Source organism: Sitodiplosis mosellana, unplaced genomic scaffold (genome assembly GCF_009176505.1).
Source record: "Sitodiplosis mosellana isolate CC-2019 unplaced genomic scaffold, AAFC_SMos_1.0 Smas_scaffold_18, whole genome shotgun sequence".
NCBI classification, from domain to species: Eukaryota; Metazoa; Arthropoda; class Insecta; order Diptera; family Cecidomyiidae; genus Sitodiplosis; species Sitodiplosis mosellana.
The window spans coordinates 1653977-1672377 of record NW_022595260.1 but is presented as its reverse complement, the minus strand read 5'-3'; the positions used below and the strand labels follow the sequence as shown (position 1 = coordinate 1672377).

Below are 18401 nucleotides of genomic sequence, written 5' to 3'. Positions count from 1 at the left end.
AAATCAAGCAATAAAAAAAACCGTACTATGTGGCGTTTCGAACGGTATAAGAATTTGTGTGCAATATGCAATATCAGCAGTATATTTGTGAGCACTCTTGAATTTCAACCGAAGGAAATTATTGAATTTGAAAATTGTTAAAAATGCAGTTGAATTCGATTCTGTTGCTGATTTTGTTATCGTTAGTGGTAAGTGTATTTGATTAGATGTGTAGCTTTTGTTCTGGATTTTATATTTTTGTTTTTGAAATACAGTGTTTGGTTCTTCCTGCTCAAACTGATGACAAGGAGACAGCCAGACGGGGAGAAGAGTCTTTCGAAGATGAAATTCTGTCAAAAACTGATGAGCGGATCGAATTTGGGTCGATCATGAACGACATTTCGCAGAAAAAAGAAGAAAAACCCACAACCCAAGGTAAATGCGGAGCTCGTCTGAAAGTTCCAAAAATGCTACAGCTTGGCATACCATCGATTGGCGGAGAGCCAGCGCATGCAGATATTGATCCTCAATTGTTTGCAAATGTTCTATTCAATGTGATGGGACTTTTGGAGCTGAAAGTAAAGGAAGCGATTAATATCAGCGATATGGGAGTGTGTCTACAGATCAAACCAATCGATATATTTTTGATTCAACACCCATACACTAATTACGGAGAAATAATAAGCAAAAATGTGGGATTGGATGCTCTAAACAAGATGAAACAACTCAAAGCTGAGGTTAAATTGAAAATTCGAGGCGTTTAGAATCGAATTAATAATGCTATTTAAATTTATTAGCTCGTTGTGTTGCTCTTGTCGCACAAAATGGAAACAAATATGTTTCAAATATGTTTTTTTCTTTCCAAATAAACCTATTTTCTCCAAACACAATTTCCTACAACTAGTTTGATTTTAACACTATGCTTTTTCTTCAATTGGGATTCTGTGGCGTTGTGAAGCATATCGATGCTTGCGTTTGACGCAAATTATTCACATTTTTCAATTTTTCCAAAATCAAACGATTGATTTCTATTTTCAGTTCCATGACAGCGATGTCATTCAGTTTTTCGAATTCGACGGCCAGGTCCATTAAAAAGTAGTTATTTAAAAAGTATCCAGGTCCATTTATTGGCGGTGGTGCGGTTGACACTGGAACGGTTATGATGCGTTGATTGTTCATCGAATATTTGGTATCGAGCGGGCCGTTTGTTATACTTTGTGCCGGTTCAGCGGCATACATAGTCGGTGCACTACCGACCGTCGGATTATTCATTGAAACACAATTCGCTTGTTGGTTCGTAATGAGATCTTGTTCGGTTCGAATTTGTATTGGATTTGCTTGGGTGGTGGCGGTCGGCAAATAGGCCACAAGATATTGATTGATTTTGTTTGAATGGTCAGCTATGCTGGTTCCAGTTGTTGTAAACTGAATCGGTGTCGTTGTCACTGTGCACATCGGATCTGTGCGCGAAATATTTGTCGAGTCTGCTACTTGCGCCTCTGATTCGGTGACTGATGTTTCATGGTACATGGGTGAGCTTCCATAACTGCTCTCCGATTGACTCTCACAATTCTCGTCATTGTCATAGTTTTCATCACAATCGTCATGCTCGTCGTCATCGCACATGTCAGATAGTATTGATAAATCCAGTTCGGGGTCTTTCTTTATCTCATCGGTTGCGGTCCAATCCATGTGGGGTATCAGGAATTTTAGAGCATCATAACAATTCCATTGAATGGCTGAACGCTTCTCATTTTTCTTTATTTTCTTTATTATTATGCGCCGCTGTTGGATTCGAAGCGTTTTCCACTTCTTTTTGCAGTCTTCAGCTAGAATAAAATAAATTATTGATTTCAAACCTGAAATTGAAACATATTGCATGAAAGTCATTTACCATTTTTGTCGATAATCGCCGGCGTATTTGATATTACTTTCCAAATATCCTACGGAATTGAACATTTATGTTAATTTAGCACTTTTCACAGAAGAATTTCAACTGTTGGCATATCGAAATTTACCTCTTTTGTACGGGTTTGGTTGTAATCTGGATCTCGGCGGTCATACAGGCTTGGATTTTTTCGAACAGCCTGTATTAATGCCTGCACCTCGTCATACGTCCAATTTTTCTTTACTGCACTCATATTTCCTTAAGTTTATTTTGGCTTATTTCGAGACAACACCGTGATTTTTCTGTTTCAGTTCCTATTTTGCTACGATTTTTCTGCTATGCACATATGAAATTATGTGTAAACAATGCATTTTTCTCACATCAATGAAACTATTGTCAATGACAACTTTTGTCAATCAAAACGATATATGTCTAATACAAACAGCGTAGTTCGGAAATTCTAGCAGTTGATGAAGTGCATTTAAAGCGCATTATGACACATGTCCTTTACTCAGATCTTTTTAAAATCGTACATCAACATGCTAATTTGAAGAAAAAAATTAATTAAATTTTTTTAAATTTTATTTTTATTTATTTTCATCTTTGTTTCACTTGACATTAGACACTTCAGACACTTTTAGAACAGAAAAACGCAAACATTTGACAAGCCACATCTGTCAAACGTCACATTGAGTAGCCAGCCGCACCGAAAAGCATCATATTTGATTTCGCGAATAAAGAGTTTTGTTTTAAGATTGATTTTGGTATCTTATTAACGAGAAAAAGGATGGCAAACGATGGTGAGTAAACATTTCACAAATCCTTAGAGAATAATTTGTTCAGTTGCACGAAATCTCATTTCGGTGTGTTTTTCAGAAAGTGTAATCAAGCGCCGATTGCTAATCGATGGTGATGGAACTGGAGATGATCGTCGATTGAATGCGTTGCTGAAAAGTTTCATTAAATGGAGCAACACAAAAGACACACCCGAAAACACGTAAGTTATCTGTTCCGTCCATGGTAAATTCAGAACGTTCATTCAAGATGTTAATTGCATTGTGTATGATTTTTAGGCAAGCTGCATATGATACGATGTTGGGTCAGTTGGCTCAATGTGAATTCACCGTCCGTAAATCGGCCTTCTCCCGAAAAATGATGCAAGACGAAATGACAAACTACAAAGATATATCAAAGTCAATCGACGGTGGAATCGAACAGGCGAAAATTCAAATTGCCCAAAGCAAAGAGAACTTGGTGATAGCGAAAAAGATACGTAAAAATCGAATGGAATACGATGTGCTCGCCAAAATCATTTCACAGCAACCAGACCGCAAAGAAACGATGGCCAAACTGGAATCACTCAAAAGGGATTTGGATCATTTGAAAAATGCACGAACGAAATTGGACCATAAATTGGAGTACCGTCGAAATGATTTCGGTGTTCTGATGCGTTCGATCCAGGAACTTCAGAAGAAGCTTGACGGTGAAGATGTCAGCGCAATTGAGGAAGACCCCACCGACAATGACAAAAACAACGATGACGATATCGAAGTGATGTCAGTTGATGGTGAAATTTTAGACGATTCTAAATAAGACCTTGTGTTGTTAGGAATTCGTGTTGAGAATTAAGGGACTGTACTAAATGCCAAGATAAATAAAAGCCAATCTTCTCATAATAAAAAGCCCATCTCTTTTGAAGTTCTTCGAATGATGACCTAATTGAACGTCAACGAAGTCGAATAAAATCGTTCCCACTGGATCAAGATTTAAACTGATATTTTATTTGAATAGATTTGTTTTAAAACATTTACAATATAATATGGAATAAATCCACTGAAATATTTTTTTCAGTGTTGGGTTATATTAACGTAAATTACACTACATATTGCCTTCTTTATTTAAAACACATTTCATTTTTTTCGAATAGATGTGGTTGTAAAAAAATTGTGTTTAGTCGGAACTCCACGATCCAAACCAAAGATTTCATGTTTTAATGAACCATTGTGTCTATTAAAATACTGATCATTTCTTAATAATTCAACAGTTACATCATACCCAATAATTATTGTACATATTTGTTTTTTTTTAAGTTTTGATAGTTTTTGAAGCGTGATTTCGAACCGAATCAACAGTTTAACATTATTATTGGTGCTGAATTGTTTCCAAATTTTTGAGGTTTGTGTATGGCAAAAAATGAAAAAGAAAAAAAATCAATTCTAAATTTCCGTTTCTATAGATTGTGTTGCACCTTAGTAGGCTTCTGTTGTTGTTGTTGGTGGTGAGCGAATCGACAATGCCAATTAATAGTAATAATAATTGTTGTTGCAATGCTAGTGAAATTAAGTAGATTTAGAACAACAGATCATTGTCTTCCTCTTCCAAAATGTTGGCCGATTCACGAACATCAATGCCTTGTTCTAGTAAAAGGGCCTTTCTGGCCTCTTCCTTCTTTCTGGCAATACGTTTTTTATCCTGAGAAAAAGTGAACGAAAGAAATCATTAGAAATTCATCCGACCAACGTGGAACTGATTTGCTTACTTGAATCTTCTTAAGACGATAGAACTCTTCACGCTCCAATTCGTCCAATTCGGAAATGATGTAGGCCAATGTGCGTTCAATACGGGGGATAATAACTGCATAGCAAATGAAGATTTATTGTTTGATAGATTGATAGAATCATCATTTGAACCATATTTTTCAATGGCTGATAGAAAAAACATCAACTCACCGTGCTCGATGGCATTCACTCGCCGATTAGTGATTTTGATAACGTCATCGAGAGTTACGAACGATGTTTGAAGGGAAGCCAATTCCACCAACAACTTCACAGCTGCCTGATAGTTTTTCTTTAGTTTCGACAGTTGTTGACCACCACGAGCTAGACCAGCCAATTCATAGGTATCCGAACCATCCTAACCAAAAGCATACAGTTTGCATTAACAATGTCTAAATTGGAATGCTACTCTTTCACTACTTACGGTGTACGATTCAAACACGGGAAGTGTAACACCCGCAACATTGTCCTTCTTTGTACGGATTTTGATTTGAGCTTTAGTGACGTTTTGCAAAACGACCTGATTGAAATCACCAGTTGCAAATTTGGCTTCAGCTAGCGAAAATGCAGCTTCCTTCATCACTTCACCCATCAAAGTTTTTGTCTGCAAAATTGAATTGTTCAATTTGAGTTTTACAACTCAAATGGTGGTAAACTACATGGTACGAGGTATACTCACTTCAATGATTTTGCCTAGAATTAGTCGAAATCTCATTTGCAGAGCATCTGCCTTCTTCTTCAGCAAACCGTGCCCTTTTTGTGCACCGGTCAAACGAGATTTCATCAACATTTGTGCCCTTTCAGAGAAAGATAGAAAAAATCAAAACAAAAGTGATAAGAACCTTTCGCTCTCGTAATTCGTACAGTTTGACAGTGGTCGCGCATAGTGTTAAGACCTTGATTAGTCAATATGTGCACCAAGTCTTGTGACTCTTGGGGAATAGAATGAAAATTCCGAAAAACTTTCAAACGATGCATATTTCAATAGACCAACTTTTTCAACACATCACATTCACACAATTTTCAACTTGAACCACTGCTAAAATGCTCGTAGCGTTTATTACCCCTGTGTATTTTTCTTCTTCTTTTTAGTGGGTATTGATAGCAATATCAACTTAACATAGGTGTAAATATTTTTTTATATTTTCCCAATTGAATCCATATTTGGATGCATAAAAAACTTACCCACGACTGGGAAAAATAGCTAACTTATCCTTTCCTGACATTTTTAAAAGGCAAAACTTTCGCTTCAAATCAAAAACTCAACCAATGTTTTCTGTGCAACTTCGTGTTTTTACAAATGAATCTGATCACAAGAGAATAAGTCAGCTGACACTATTGAAAATTGGTTTTTATACAATAGTTGAATTAAATGACGTTGTGGATTTTTTTGGCGCTGCATGTGCACACATCACTGACTTTGCGTTAAGCTTTGAGCTAAGAAAAGGTGTTGAATTTAATGGAATTATAGGCCACTAGATGGCATTTGACAACAAATATGCTGATTCAACCAAAAATTACTCAAAAACTTCTGAAACGAATATTCGCTTTTGCGATTTTTGATGCGATTTGTTCAGGATCGATGTGTGGAAAATGGTTTTCATATTGAATTTTGCTGAACGCCAAGGCAAAAAAAATCAATCACGTGTATCCCATTTACTGTACATATATCATTATCCTGTGGAATTTTTTCTTCCATTTTCTTTTTGTATCTAACCGAAGTCAGTCACCAAAACAGATTTAGTTTAAATGCGTAGTATAGCCTTGATGTACATATATAAATCACGTTGTCGTCTAGAGACGTAACGCTTTTCAAACAGAAATTGACGACACGAGTGATTCACAATGACCATTAAATCAGGAGCAAGCAAGCACAATTCATATATTCACGTTTCATCTTCAAATCATTATCCTTTTTTTATCCATCGTCGTCACCAGTAAAATTTCCTGCGCTACGCACACTTCACATAAAATATTCGGTAGTCCATTTTTTATTGATATTCAATTCACGTACCCATTGCTCGGAAACACTTGGTGACGATCTTTCTGTGACATTTTTTTCTATATATTTTTTTGTGTTGATTTCACAATTCAAATTCAATGCGATTTCCTCACACTAACTGCTCAACTGTTATTAGCTCAATTCACCGGAACGTTTTCGCGTAGGTCAAATTAATTTTCGGTAAAATGCACCTCTGTGCATTCTGAACTATGTTTGCTTGTGATACAACTAGAAAATCACACTTTTATTTTTTTTATTTTGTTCGTTATAGATGTTTGGTTTTGAACGTTAATCGCACTACGTTCTTACGTCGTCTGGCCGATCGCGCGTCGCAAATAAAAATAAAAGCAATCCCAGATCTTTCATAGAGCAGAGCTCATTCGATCGTCACACGTATCGTGTGCTTGTGTGAATATATCGCGTAACATTAGGGTGGTGTGCAAAGAGAAACGGAAGTACTTTACTCGCATCAATATAGTATACCAATCTCAGAATGAAGATGAAATAAAATGAAGAAAGGAAGATCAATTGAAAAATGAATTTCAAAACATTTTATATTCCAAATAAATTAGTATTTCTTCATTATTCTTCATATTGAATCAATCAGAATAAATGAGACATATACAGTGAAATGTGAAAATGCATCACATCGCGGTCAGAATAACAGCTCATTTTGTTTTTGTTTTGAATGCATATTTCATCTTCGCATATTCATGTTTTTAATTGAGGGAATTGTTCTTAAAATATATCCATATCCATGTCATTAGAATTTCACAGCCATACGAATCTGTTCCATCTCATGAAACGTTTCTGAAGCAGCGTTCGATCGCATGCGTGTCGACTGTATGTTGTGAAATGTGATCTATTTATACATTAGAAAACTGAAAGCAAAATATTGCCAAGAAAAATCATATCTCTGTGTGTCGCTTCTCATAAGACAATCAACCGCCGCCAAAGCATGAAATTTATTGGGCTCATTTGAGCGAAAATTGACGAATTTGAGAGTATATTGCGTATTTTTATGGCTGCCAATTTAATTCACTTACGAGAATCGTCTTGTTTCGATTATTTGTATTTTTTATTTCGGTTCAAACATACACAGGACGCGTTTGTCACATGCTCCGAATTCATTTTAAAGATAAAACAAACAATAAAATATGAGCAATTAATTGAAGCATATAATAACTTCAATGGAGGAGGCATCGGCAATTACCTCATCACAGTTCATGCAATTTCAGCATCTTTCCAAACCGCCACTCGGTCATTATTCAATTAACCATTTGAGCATTCAATTCAAACGTACGGACGGTTGACTACGATCCACAACAACATAATCTAAGTCATCATTTCTGCTGAGTTTTAAAAAGCATTCTACGCATTCAAGTCAGTCATTATCCAGATACAAAAATACATACAAAAAATGAAACGAAAAAAAATTGTGATTCGGTGGCCTTGTAATGTCAAAATGCATTGAAGTGAATGAAAGGTGCTTCTTATGGCGTTGGTTTAATTTAAAAATTGTTCGCCTTAGCTCAACCAGAACTATCTATAGTGTGGAAATCTATTTAAATTATCACAATAAATGTAGAAAATATAATGAAAATAGAGAAGAAAGGCTGGTCACATCATTATTTCCATTCAGATGGCGACTTTTTTTCGGCCACACATTGCGGTAATCTATATATTAATGCGCTAGCCCAAAAAGTGTTGGTACCATTTTAACCATTTTATACCCAGCTGATTTTGATGCCACTGGTACCATTTGAGAGGTCGTGAACAGTAGATGTGCAGAATGCCATTCAGAATTCACATATGTCAAATTTGACATGAGTTTGAAACATGTTAGAGAACAACTTCTTCCGGGTCCCGGATTTCCCAAAGTTTTTCGAATTTTTTGTTTTGAAAATAGCAGATTTTCATTGTATTATTTTTTCTTTGAGTGTGTTATTCAATTTGTGAGAAATTATTATGAGTTGTTTTGAAAAATTAATATAATTATAAAAATTCCCAAGTATATACAGATAATGCTTTGTGAATGTGAAAATGCGTGCAGAACCGGAACGAGAGCGACCCGCGCGAAGCGGGTCTGCATATATATGTGAATTGGGAATTTTTAAATTTGTCTAAATTTTTTAAAACCAACTTTATTAATTTTTCACAAATTGAATAACAAACTCAGAGAAAAAATAATACAATGAAAAACGGCTATTTTCACAACAAAAAATTCACTTACGAAATTTTCAACCATTCCATCAATTTAAAAAGAAAGAAGTGTTTATTATTGGCCGATTCATCGGCCACTTGGCGACCCTAGTTGGATTTATTGCGTAGAATTTCATTGTGCATATGTTTGTTTAGTCATGTTCAGTGTTTACAGTTTGGAATTATGTAAATAAAAATTTAGTTAAACATCCGACACTTTGAATTCAATCCATTGGTCAACATCACAGACAATCATTTTAATTCTACTACTTTGCGTCATATGATTGATTTAAGTATGGCTTGTGCAGATCAGCATACTTACTGAAGCACCCAGGCAAGGCTTTGCAAGCTCTTAGTATAATATTTTTGGAAGAGTAACTCACTAAATTGTCTGAAGTAGCTTCTTTAAAATACATTTATTTCAAATGATTTACAATCAGGTATTGGTAGTCGTTAGTTAAAATGGTTTTAAAAATTGAAAATAAAATACAAAAGAATGCTATTCGCTAATAAAATTATTCGGCTTTAATATCTGTATCGCTTTCACTGTCGCTCTCAATGGGGGCATCAGTTCGTTGCCCATGCTTTTTTAATTTGTGCTTCGTCAGTGATCTTACGTTGAAAAATCCAAGATTACAAATACTGCAAGTGATATCCATCGGTTCAGCGGTATGCAAGCGTCGGTGATGTAGTAATTTCTTCGGCTGATCGAATCGTTCCGGGCAAACATCACATTCATATTTACAACCGGCGTGTTGGCGTTTTTTGTGTGTATTTAAAAGACCTTCGGTTACATACTGACTACCGCATATTTCGCATTGATGATCTTTTTCGCCCGTGTGGAATTTCATATGCTCCTCTTCTCGCTTCTTCGATACTACCTTTTGACATACATTGCATTTGAAATACTTTTTATTAATTTTATGTACCTAAGGGGAGAATCAGAAAGAAGAAATGAAATTAATAGCAATATAACGAACTGATAGTGGGCAATTAATGGAAACTAGTAACAAATGATAAATGGAAAAGTAGGCATATTTTAAGACTAAAGGTCAAGCAATGACCACATAGATTCTTACAGACAGTCTTTTAGTCTGCGGGAAAAAAAAGATAGAAATTGTTGGAAAAAAAGATCAAATGAATTTTATGTACCGACGAAAGATGCCTTCGCAACAGGTGACGATTTTCGAATCGATTCTCACCACAGTGGTCGCACATGAAACTCGTTGGTTCCTTGTTGTGACGTTTCATATGTTTGTTGAACATTCCTTGTTTGTCGAAGATTTTCTGGCAAATGTCACAAGTCAACATTTTCGGAGGAGCTTTTGGTGGTTTTTCAATTTTCGACTTGGGATTTCGATGGCTAGTGCGCATGTGGGACATGAGATATCTCCGCACCTGACAAAAACATAAACAAAAAGAAAATCAGTTTCCAGTGAATGCTATCCACATTCAAATGGAATCAATTATTTTATTGGCTCTTCAGCTAAAATAGTTTACAAATAAATTGACAGAAAAAAAACCTACTGGAAATGCTTTATCGCATAGTGAGCAATGATGCTGCAGATTGGGATCAGCCGAATGGAGTTGCATGTGTCGACGCCTCGATTCAGTGCTTTTGAATACCTTTGTACAAACACTACACTCCAAAATATCCAAATGACTCTTCATGTGTGAATTTAATTTACTTCTCGACGGATACGTTCGATGGCACAAATAACATTCAAATCTGGACACTACCGGCTTGTGATACTCAAAATTTTCAATTTTTCTCGTTTTCAGCGGTGGTAATTTTGACTTTTTATCAAAATCATGTTTATAGATCATGTGATCTCGCACATATTTCGGCAACTGGAAGAATTTTTCGCACAGCGGGCATTTGTACTGGATTCCTTCGTGCAAGGGCATATGGTATCGAAGTGCCTTCTCCGATACGAATTTCGTGTGGCATGCAAAGCATTCAAATGATGATTTCACACGGTTGCTCACATCTGTTTGCGCCTGTTCCCTTCGCAATGACTCGATTTGCTTTTGCGTGACCAATTCAACCGATTTCGTTGGCTCGGGTTTTAGTTCGGGTTGTATTTGAGCAGCCAAAATATCGTCAAGTCCGATGGTTCGGCCGTGAACTAGACGAATGTGTTTTTGTACATACTTGGGATTTTTGAACCACTGCACGCAAAACACGCAGTGATAGCGTTTGCCTTCCGTGCGCCAATAATTTGAACTGAGTAAATTGAGCTTCAGCTTTGACACTTCATCTGGCGCATTTCCATTTCGATCGGATTTTTTCGGTTTCACAATTTGACTTAGCGTCTTCTGTGCCTTCCTTATGGCTTCGGCTGATATAGTTTCTTTGTGTATAGATTTAATGTGCTTTTGGGCGTAATGGACACTTCCGAATCCTTTCATACATATCGAACAGAAAACATTTTTCACTTTCACATGCACTGCAATGTGTGACTTGAGATTACTTTTCATGACACTCTGGAAACCACAAATCATGCATTCATACACATTTTCAACCTTTTTGTATGTGACTCCTTCGACGAATTGTGATAAATCGAACGTAGCTGGTGCTGTTCCATCATATGTCGGATGTTTGATTTCATTTTCGGTTTGTAGATCACATTCGACCATAAATTGGTTATTCCACACGCTCTCGTTCATGTACTCCATTTCATCATCTGGAATTTCTGGCTCATTTTCATCATTGATAAAACCCTCTTCTTCTTCTTCTACTGCTGCTGTGGTTGTCTTTGTTGATTCATTTTTCATAGCATTATCACTGGTAATATCGTTTGAGATGAAAACGTCTCCGTGTAAGAAATGCTTTTCAATGTGTTTAGTAAATTCGGGGAAGTTCCGAAAGCTTCGTGAACACTGTGCACAGTTTAAATTTAGGGTAAAATTGTTAGTGTCCATTCTCGTTATCATTGTTACATCACCCACTTTGAAATTGTTTATGATTTCTGTTTGTACTTCAGATTTTATTAGAGGTTCACCATGTTGGCTTTCGCCAATAAAAACACTTTCAATTTGATACATCTTTGAGGATTTTGAATCATCGGAATGAAAAATATTCGTTGTTCCCTTTTTATTTTGCAGGAAACGAGTAGCGAGTAAACAGAACAACAAACACTATACTATTATTATTATCATTTGTTTGACAGAGCCGCTTTTTTGACATTTGCTTGTCATCATCGGCTTAAGTCAGGTTTACAGCCGAGATGTCAATATTCAAGAGGGGAAATAAACAGTGCACAATTCGAAATTTACAAAAAAAAATCATTTTTCAAGACGAACCGTTTAAATTTCCGTTTTTTCGAGGGACTTGATATGTTCGAATTGTTCGCCTTCAAAATTCCAGTTTCAATAAATGCTCCAGAATAATTCTTACCTCCTGTAGAACAGCGTTTTGCCATTTCATCTAGATAAAGAAAACATTTAAGCCGATTTTTGTGCCCGGAATGCTAAAAAATGTTTCATATCAAGAGTACTATTCATTACGAATGGTAATATGTTTGTGTCATAAAAAACCAAAAGATAGGAGGTTTTGTGATGTTGATCGGTCAATTCATGATTGAATTACTTGTATTCATACGATTTACAATTTTTATTCGGTTTCAATTAGTTTTTCATCGCATATTAACTAGGTTTTTTTTAAATCGAGATTAGAATCAACATCGTCGTTGTCCAGTGATGCTGTTATTAGCCGTTTAATCTTCATTCCAAATGACATAAAGTTATAATGAATTTCTCACGTATACAAACCATTAAATTTATTCCATTTTTAGGGGAAATTATATGTTCAAATTGTTCGACTTCAAAAGGCCATTGTCTTCTAAATAATGTTTGTTTTCGTGTTTTCGCAGTGATTTGATTGAGAAGAATCCCTTGCCGCACGTTCGGCATTCGTGTGTCATTTGCTGATCGTGAGTGCGTCGGTGATACAGTAGCTTATCGGATCTGGTGTAGGCCTTTGGGCATAAATCGCATTTGTATTTGGGCTCACCCGAATGCCGAACCATATGACGTTTCAGTCTTTCTTGAGAAACAAACTGCACATATAAAAAAATAACTTATAAGAAAAGGGTTCAAGGCTTCTTTAGCATAACTTCATTTCTCTTGACCAAGAGGACAGTCGAATGACTCACCTGCATCCCACAATTTGAACACTGGAACTCTTTGTTGCCATGAATTTTCATGTGTTCTTGTAAGTATCGATGCGAGAGTACCTTATTGCATATTTCACAAGTCGTTTTATTATTGCCATGAGATTCGAGGTGTTGCTTCAGATTTGAACGCTCCTTAAACTCCCATCCGCAGACATGACAAATCAGTTCCTTTGGGTCCCGATTGTGTACAGATTGGTGTTGATTGAGATTATGCTGACTCATAAATTTCTTTTCGCATATTTCACAAGTAATGTCGTACTTCCTCTCGACGGGAACCGTCGATTTCTTTCGTCGCTTGTTCAGATGAATTGTGCGATAGTGGGACAACATGTACCGACGTGTCGGATACATTTTTCCACAGTCAGTACACTGATGAGGCTCATCGGGATTGGCTTTGTGTCTTTCCATGTGATGCCTAAGCGTGTCCGCTGATTTGTAAAAAAAAATATTTCAAATTTCTCAATAATAAATAATAATAGTGACTGGAATGTATTACTTGATTTGTAAACCGCTCCACAGATCACACACAAGAATGGTCCATTCATATGTGTGTTCATGTGTTCTCGTAATCGGTTTCGTTTTCGATACTGGTTCCGGCACAAATAACACTCATACAGGGCAACATTGGGCCGTGGCGTGTAAATAAAATCTTCCGAAACTTGCCGAACACTTTCCTTCGGTATGTCCTCCCGCCTCATTCCGTGCATTATCACAATGTGATCTCTCACGTATGACTGTCATTGAAAAAAATATATTATATAATAATAATAGTAATATGGAATGTATTACTTGTTTATACCTTCATGGCGAATACTTTGCCGCAATACGGACAAATGTACTTTATTCCACTGTGCAATTTCATGTGAATTCGAACTGAATTCAAGCTCACAAATTGCTTGTGACATTCGAAGCATTCAAATTTTTTCTCCGGCTCTTCTCCGACGCATGCAACTTCTTTACTGATTCCACCTCCGTCATCTTTTTCAGCTGAAAATTTGGTTCCATCACTTCCATTGATAATGGGTTGACAGCTCACAACATCACCGATTGCTATCGGCTTACCATGGATCAATCGCATATGTTTCTGGGCATAACGAGCTTTTGTGAAACGTTTCTCACAGAATAAACACCGAACTGTTCCCTCTTCAGCTGCTGCCGTTGCCGTCATTGAACTGGTCGCTGCCTTGATCATTTGTGTACGTTTCTGCTGCATTTCCCATTCTTTCTTCTTCAGCGATACATCGATCGTAGACTGAGCCGCTCTAATCTCTTCGGCTGTAATTCGTATATTGTTGTGACTTCTATTGACATGTTTGCGAACGTATGCCTCTGTAAGTACAAGTGGGAATTTATAATGGAGACATACGTGAATTGTGTAAATTTTTTCTATATTTTATACTCCTACTGCTCCGGTAATAACAAATACACTTACCCGTGATGAATGCACGCGCGCAGAATGGACACAACACATTTTTTTCGCTAGTATGTGTCAAAAGATGCTCTTTCATATGATCCAATTTGGCCATCTTTCGATTACATGTCAAGCATTGAAACTTATCATCTACTTTTTTGTAGTCCGTTCCATCGAACATCCTTTTCTCTGGCTTTGGATTTATCTTCTGCTTTGGCGGTGGTGGGGGAGCTGTTGGAACAACCACACTTGCTTCTTTCTTATATCGCATCGCTTGAGCTTCCTTTATTTTTTCCAAGGAGATTTTCTGACTGTGCGTTCGGTTGCAATGTTTTTGCGTGTACGCATATGATGCAAAAATCTTAGAGCAAATTGGGCACATCACATCTTTTGGATTTGAATGATTCAATACGTGCTCCTCGAATTGATTCCATTTTGTTGCTTCATGATCACAGGTCAAACACTTGAATTTGTCATTTAATTTTTCGTAATCAGTTCCTTCGACGATTAATACATTTTTTGGGAGATTTTCGGTCGGTAGTCCCGCATCCCGTTGATCCATCAACACACTATTCACGTCATCGTCCGACCATCTCATCTCAGAATCATCGTTGAAAAAATCATCATCATCCGCATCATTTCGAATAACCTCACATTTAACTATTATCCCTTCGTTTTGCGGCACCGAATCATCGACCACTGCTTCATTTTGGCTTTCACTTGGAACTTCTTCTTTGACTTCTTTTAATTTTGCGATTTCTCCACGCATAAAATGCTCCTGAATATGCAATGTGAATTCAGTGAAATATTGAAACTCTTGCGAGCAATTCAGGCAACACAGCGAAATGCTACTGTCCATTAATTGAAATATTTCACCAATTTTCATCTTTTGAAATTGGTTATTATCACTTGTCCATTGATTGTAATCTATCAAACTCTCTCTCACAAAAACGGTCTCCATTTTTTTTTTGTTCAGACGGTTTATTTCTGTGTTTTAGATACGTTGTGAATAATAACTCTGGATAATCAGTAAATTGTAAACAATCCTGATTATTATCGTTTGACGTTTGGAATATTTGACAGTAGAATTGATAGCCGTGAGTTAATGCCACTCGTGCGATATTCAAGACGGGATAAGGAGAATTAGCATGTGAAGGAGAAAAGAATCTCTTTGGGTTGATCACGTTCAGATGGCGCTCGCTTTAGCACACTAAAGGAGCATTTTTCGATTTATTTTCTGCAAAAACTTAGACTGAATGAGATACTAAAGGGCAGTTGGAGTTTTTGGTTCATTCAATCACATTTTATTTTTGGTTTACATAAATTTATGAATCATTTTGTTTTTTTATTCTGCAAACCCTATTTACAGTAGAGCATTTGCCAATTGTCCTTCATTATTATCCGACGCTTTATCTTTCTTCGGCTTCCTCTTCCGTTTATTCAAATGAATTGTGCGATAATGAGAGAGCATATAACGCCTGGTCGGGTAGGTTTTTTTGCATTCATTACACATGTGTCTCTTGTTTGGATCGGCCTGATGCCGCTCCATATGGTATCGCAAATTGGCAATGGATTTATAAACAGCTCCGCAGCTCACACATAAAAATGGACTCGCCGTAGTATGCGTTTTCATATGCTGACGCAGTGTTTGTTTATTGCTATACTGATTTTTACACAGATTGCATTCAAACAATGCAGCATTGGCTGGTTGAAGTCTTCGTTGTTCTGATGCAACGTTGCCTGTTGCTTGTCGGATGCTATCACTTGGTATTTCTTCTCTTCTGATGTTATGCATCGCAACGATGTGATCTCGGACGTACGATTTCATAGCGAATAGTTTATCACAATGTGGACAACAAAATTTAATGCCGCTGTGGAGTTTCAAATGGATCCGCAGAGAACTCAAACTCATGAAGTGCCTATGGCAAACAAAACATTCGAAATTCTTCTCCACATTCTCGAGCTTATTTTGGCTAAGCACAACCGCCAAAGCAACATCGCTCGGATGGACGGAAGGCTTCCTTTTGTTTAGAATATGAAATGATGACTGCGCCAATTTAATCTGTTCTGCATTTATGCGCCTCTTATGGAATCGATTTACATGTTTCCTGATGTAGCTGACTTTTTTGTGGGAGGAGTAATAAAATTTATAATTGAATAAGTCTTTTCAAACACAATTGAAATTATATGAAGAATCTTACTAGTGATGAAGCGTTTGTGGCAAATCGGGCAAAAGACGTTTTTGTCGTTTGAATGAGTCATGAGGTGCTCTTTGATATGATCCAGCATTTCGCGATCGCATGTTAAACACTTGAATCGACCGTTGGATTTCTCATAATCCTCACCCTCAACAAACGACTTGGTTTCCATTGTTTTGACCGGAGACACAGAAATTGCCGATGGATTGAACGATGGTTGAGCCTCTCTAATTTTATCAGCGGTTATCTACATTTTCCGCAAAAAAATGAAAGAGCAACAATTTTAATGGGAACAAATATTTGAGCATAATTTGTTTCTGAATTAAAATCAATTTTCCACCTTTCTTACCTTAGTTTTGTGTGTTCTGTTCACGTGCTTGCGGACGTATGCGATCTAGTAAATATATGCAGTAATAGTCAATGGTTTATATTTATATGATATCTTCTATATTACTTACAGCAGAAAAGCCTTTTGCACAAATTGGACAGAATATATTCCTCACATTCGAATGTGTCAGCAGATGGTCTTTGAAGTGTTCCCATTTCGCATTCTCATGAGCGTTGCAAGTTAAGCATCGATATTTACCATTTAATCTTTCATAATCGGTGCCCTCGATGAATGATGGAGTTGCGGGTAGCTTTTCAAATGATTCTACATTTATTTCCGGTTCAAAAATACTTTGATTATTATCTACAAAGTCTTCGTCAGACCATCCTTCTACCAACTCTAAATCTTTGCCGAAGAACTCCGAGTCGTTGCCTCCTCCTCCTTCTTCTCTGACTGTTTCGGCTTTGACATTGGACTGTCCATATCCATAAGCCGTATCCAATTGTGATATTTCATCTGCATAAGCCAGTCGGTTTGAATCTCCTTCTTTGACTTCTCTCAATTGAGCCACATCACTATGCAAGAACTGATGATCTTGTATATGCAACGAAAATTCGGTAAAATATTGAAACTCTTGTAAGCAGTGCACACAGCACATTGACAGGCTGTTGTCTCGCAATTGAAATATCTCTCCTACTTTCAACTTTGGCACATCATTGCATTCACTCACAAAAAGATTTATATCGATTGGGTTTTCTGTGACGAAAACACTTTCCATGTTTCTGTTTCTCCTTGTTTCGTTTCCAATTTCTAAGCTATAAATCTGATAAGACAAAACTTTCTTGTAAATCGTAAACAATTCATAATGAGAACGGAAACGATTGACATCTGTCATCATTGACAGCAGTTTCGTCCTGGAGCAGTCGTGCTACGACAACTTCGTGATTGTTCTGAGTCCATTTCCACTACAATGAGCTAAAGTTGAGTTTGTATGCAGAATAAATGGTAGTTGGAGAGTTTCTTTTGTCAAATTTGAATTTGAATTCATTCCATTTCGTCGTATGAAGAATACTTGCAACAGCCTTTCAAGTGACATAAAATAATAGATTTGAAGATGTTCATTTTGTTTTGATACTCAGTTTTCAAAATTGATAAAACGCAAACTGTAGTTTTTTATAGTGCCATTTATATTATCAAATTGTTAGGTAGAAGTCAAAGATTACAAAAACTATTCAAATTTAAAGCCGGTCGCTGAAAAATTAATTTCTTGATTCAGTTTATTTTCGGCGTGTAGACTTCTCCCCGAAGTTGACTAGCGATCGAATTTGTGGGAATTCCATGAGTTCATTTCGAAAAGATTTTGCGAAGAAAAAAAAAACATTTCTTAGAACATTTAGTATTTCATGTTCACCGTTCAGTGTTTTTTGAAAACATATGTAAGTCACAGGCTGTGAAATATATGAAACTATAGCCCATACAAATTGTAAACAAGTTTTTTTATGTGACAATCTGACAGTAGTCAAGCTGACAGCAGTTGGTTCCGTGATATTCGTCGTGCTTGAACGAGAGTTCATCCAACTTGATCGACAGCCTCCAGATGTCGCTTTTGATGCTCCTTCTCCTGCTGCTGTCATCATTAATTTCTAATAATGATTCCCCC

General features: G+C 36.7%; 7 protein-coding genes across 9 annotated transcripts; 2 read left to right on the top strand and 5 right to left on the bottom strand.

Moving 5' to 3' along the window:
• Nucleotides 1-16: 16 nt before the first annotated feature.
• LOC129568432 (uncharacterized) lies at nucleotides 17-869 on the top strand. The gene is made up of 2 exons (XM_055446283.1): nucleotides 17-188; nucleotides 255-869. The coding sequence occupies exons 1-2, from the start codon at nucleotides 144-146 to the stop codon at nucleotides 741-743; spliced, it is 534 nt and encodes a 177-aa protein (XP_055302258.1). The 5' UTR covers nucleotides 17-143; the 3' UTR covers nucleotides 744-869.
• Nucleotides 739-2404, bottom strand: LOC129568429 (uncharacterized). The gene is made up of 3 exons (XM_055446278.1): nucleotides 1998-2404; nucleotides 1874-1922; nucleotides 739-1808 (listed from the first exon to the last, which is right to left on the bottom strand). The coding sequence occupies exons 1-3, from the start codon at nucleotides 2118-2120 to the stop codon at nucleotides 910-912; spliced, it is 1071 nt and encodes a 356-aa protein (XP_055302253.1). The 5' UTR covers nucleotides 2121-2404; the 3' UTR covers nucleotides 739-909.
• A 127-nt stretch (nucleotides 2405-2531) lies between these two features.
• On the top strand, nucleotides 2532-3775 carry LOC129568431 (THO complex subunit 7 homolog). Its single transcript, XM_055446282.1, has 3 exons — nucleotides 2532-2667; nucleotides 2744-2864; nucleotides 2941-3775. The coding sequence occupies exons 1-3, from the start codon at nucleotides 2655-2657 to the stop codon at nucleotides 3458-3460; spliced, it is 654 nt and encodes a 217-aa protein (XP_055302257.1). The 5' UTR covers nucleotides 2532-2654; the 3' UTR covers nucleotides 3461-3775.
• On the bottom strand, nucleotides 3627-6766 carry LOC129568430 (V-type proton ATPase subunit D 1). Of its 2 annotated transcripts, none has more exons than XM_055446281.1 (6): nucleotides 6437-6766; nucleotides 5102-5219; nucleotides 4847-5026; nucleotides 4597-4780; nucleotides 4407-4501; nucleotides 3627-4339 (listed from the first exon to the last, which is right to left on the bottom strand). In XM_055446281.1, the coding sequence occupies exons 1-6, from the start codon at nucleotides 6475-6477 to the stop codon at nucleotides 4217-4219; spliced, it is 741 nt and encodes a 246-aa protein (XP_055302256.1). In that variant the 5' UTR covers nucleotides 6478-6766; the 3' UTR covers nucleotides 3627-4216. The 2 variants fall into 2 exon arrangements, with proteins under 2 accessions (XP_055302256.1, XP_055302254.1); XM_055446279.1 differs by lacking the exon at nucleotides 6437-6766 and adding an exon at nucleotides 5608-6368.
• Nucleotides 6767-9018: 2252 nt separating this feature from the next.
• Nucleotides 9019-11803, bottom strand: LOC129568409 (zinc finger protein 658B-like). Of its 2 annotated transcripts, none has more exons than XM_055446231.1 (3): nucleotides 10154-11803; nucleotides 9779-10024; nucleotides 9019-9555 (listed from the first exon to the last, which is right to left on the bottom strand). In XM_055446231.1, the coding sequence occupies exons 1-3, from the start codon at nucleotides 11672-11674 to the stop codon at nucleotides 9142-9144; spliced, it is 2181 nt and encodes a 726-aa protein (XP_055302206.1). In that variant the 5' UTR covers nucleotides 11675-11803; the 3' UTR covers nucleotides 9019-9141. The 2 variants fall into 2 exon arrangements, with proteins under 2 accessions (XP_055302206.1, XP_055302207.1); XM_055446232.1 differs by having other exon boundaries at nucleotides 9829-10024; nucleotides 10154-11774.
• A 377-nt stretch (nucleotides 11804-12180) lies between these two features.
• On the bottom strand, nucleotides 12181-15289 carry LOC129568408 (zinc finger protein 699-like). The gene is made up of 5 exons (XM_055446230.1): nucleotides 14237-15289; nucleotides 13604-14133; nucleotides 13301-13538; nucleotides 12784-13232; nucleotides 12181-12687 (listed from the first exon to the last, which is right to left on the bottom strand). Exons 1-5 carry the CDS (start codon nucleotides 15174-15176, stop codon nucleotides 12430-12432), a joined length of 2415 nt encoding a protein of 804 aa, XP_055302205.1. The 5' UTR covers nucleotides 15177-15289; the 3' UTR covers nucleotides 12181-12429.
• A 207-nt stretch (nucleotides 15290-15496) lies between these two features.
• Nucleotides 15497-18168, bottom strand: LOC129568411 (zinc finger protein 26-like). Its single transcript, XM_055446234.1, has 4 exons — nucleotides 16872-18168; nucleotides 16763-16807; nucleotides 16417-16660; nucleotides 15497-16336 (listed from the first exon to the last, which is right to left on the bottom strand). The coding sequence occupies exons 1-4, from the start codon at nucleotides 17637-17639 to the stop codon at nucleotides 15579-15581; spliced, it is 1815 nt and encodes a 604-aa protein (XP_055302209.1). The 5' UTR covers nucleotides 17640-18168; the 3' UTR covers nucleotides 15497-15578.
• Nucleotides 18169-18401: the final 233 nt, after the last annotated feature.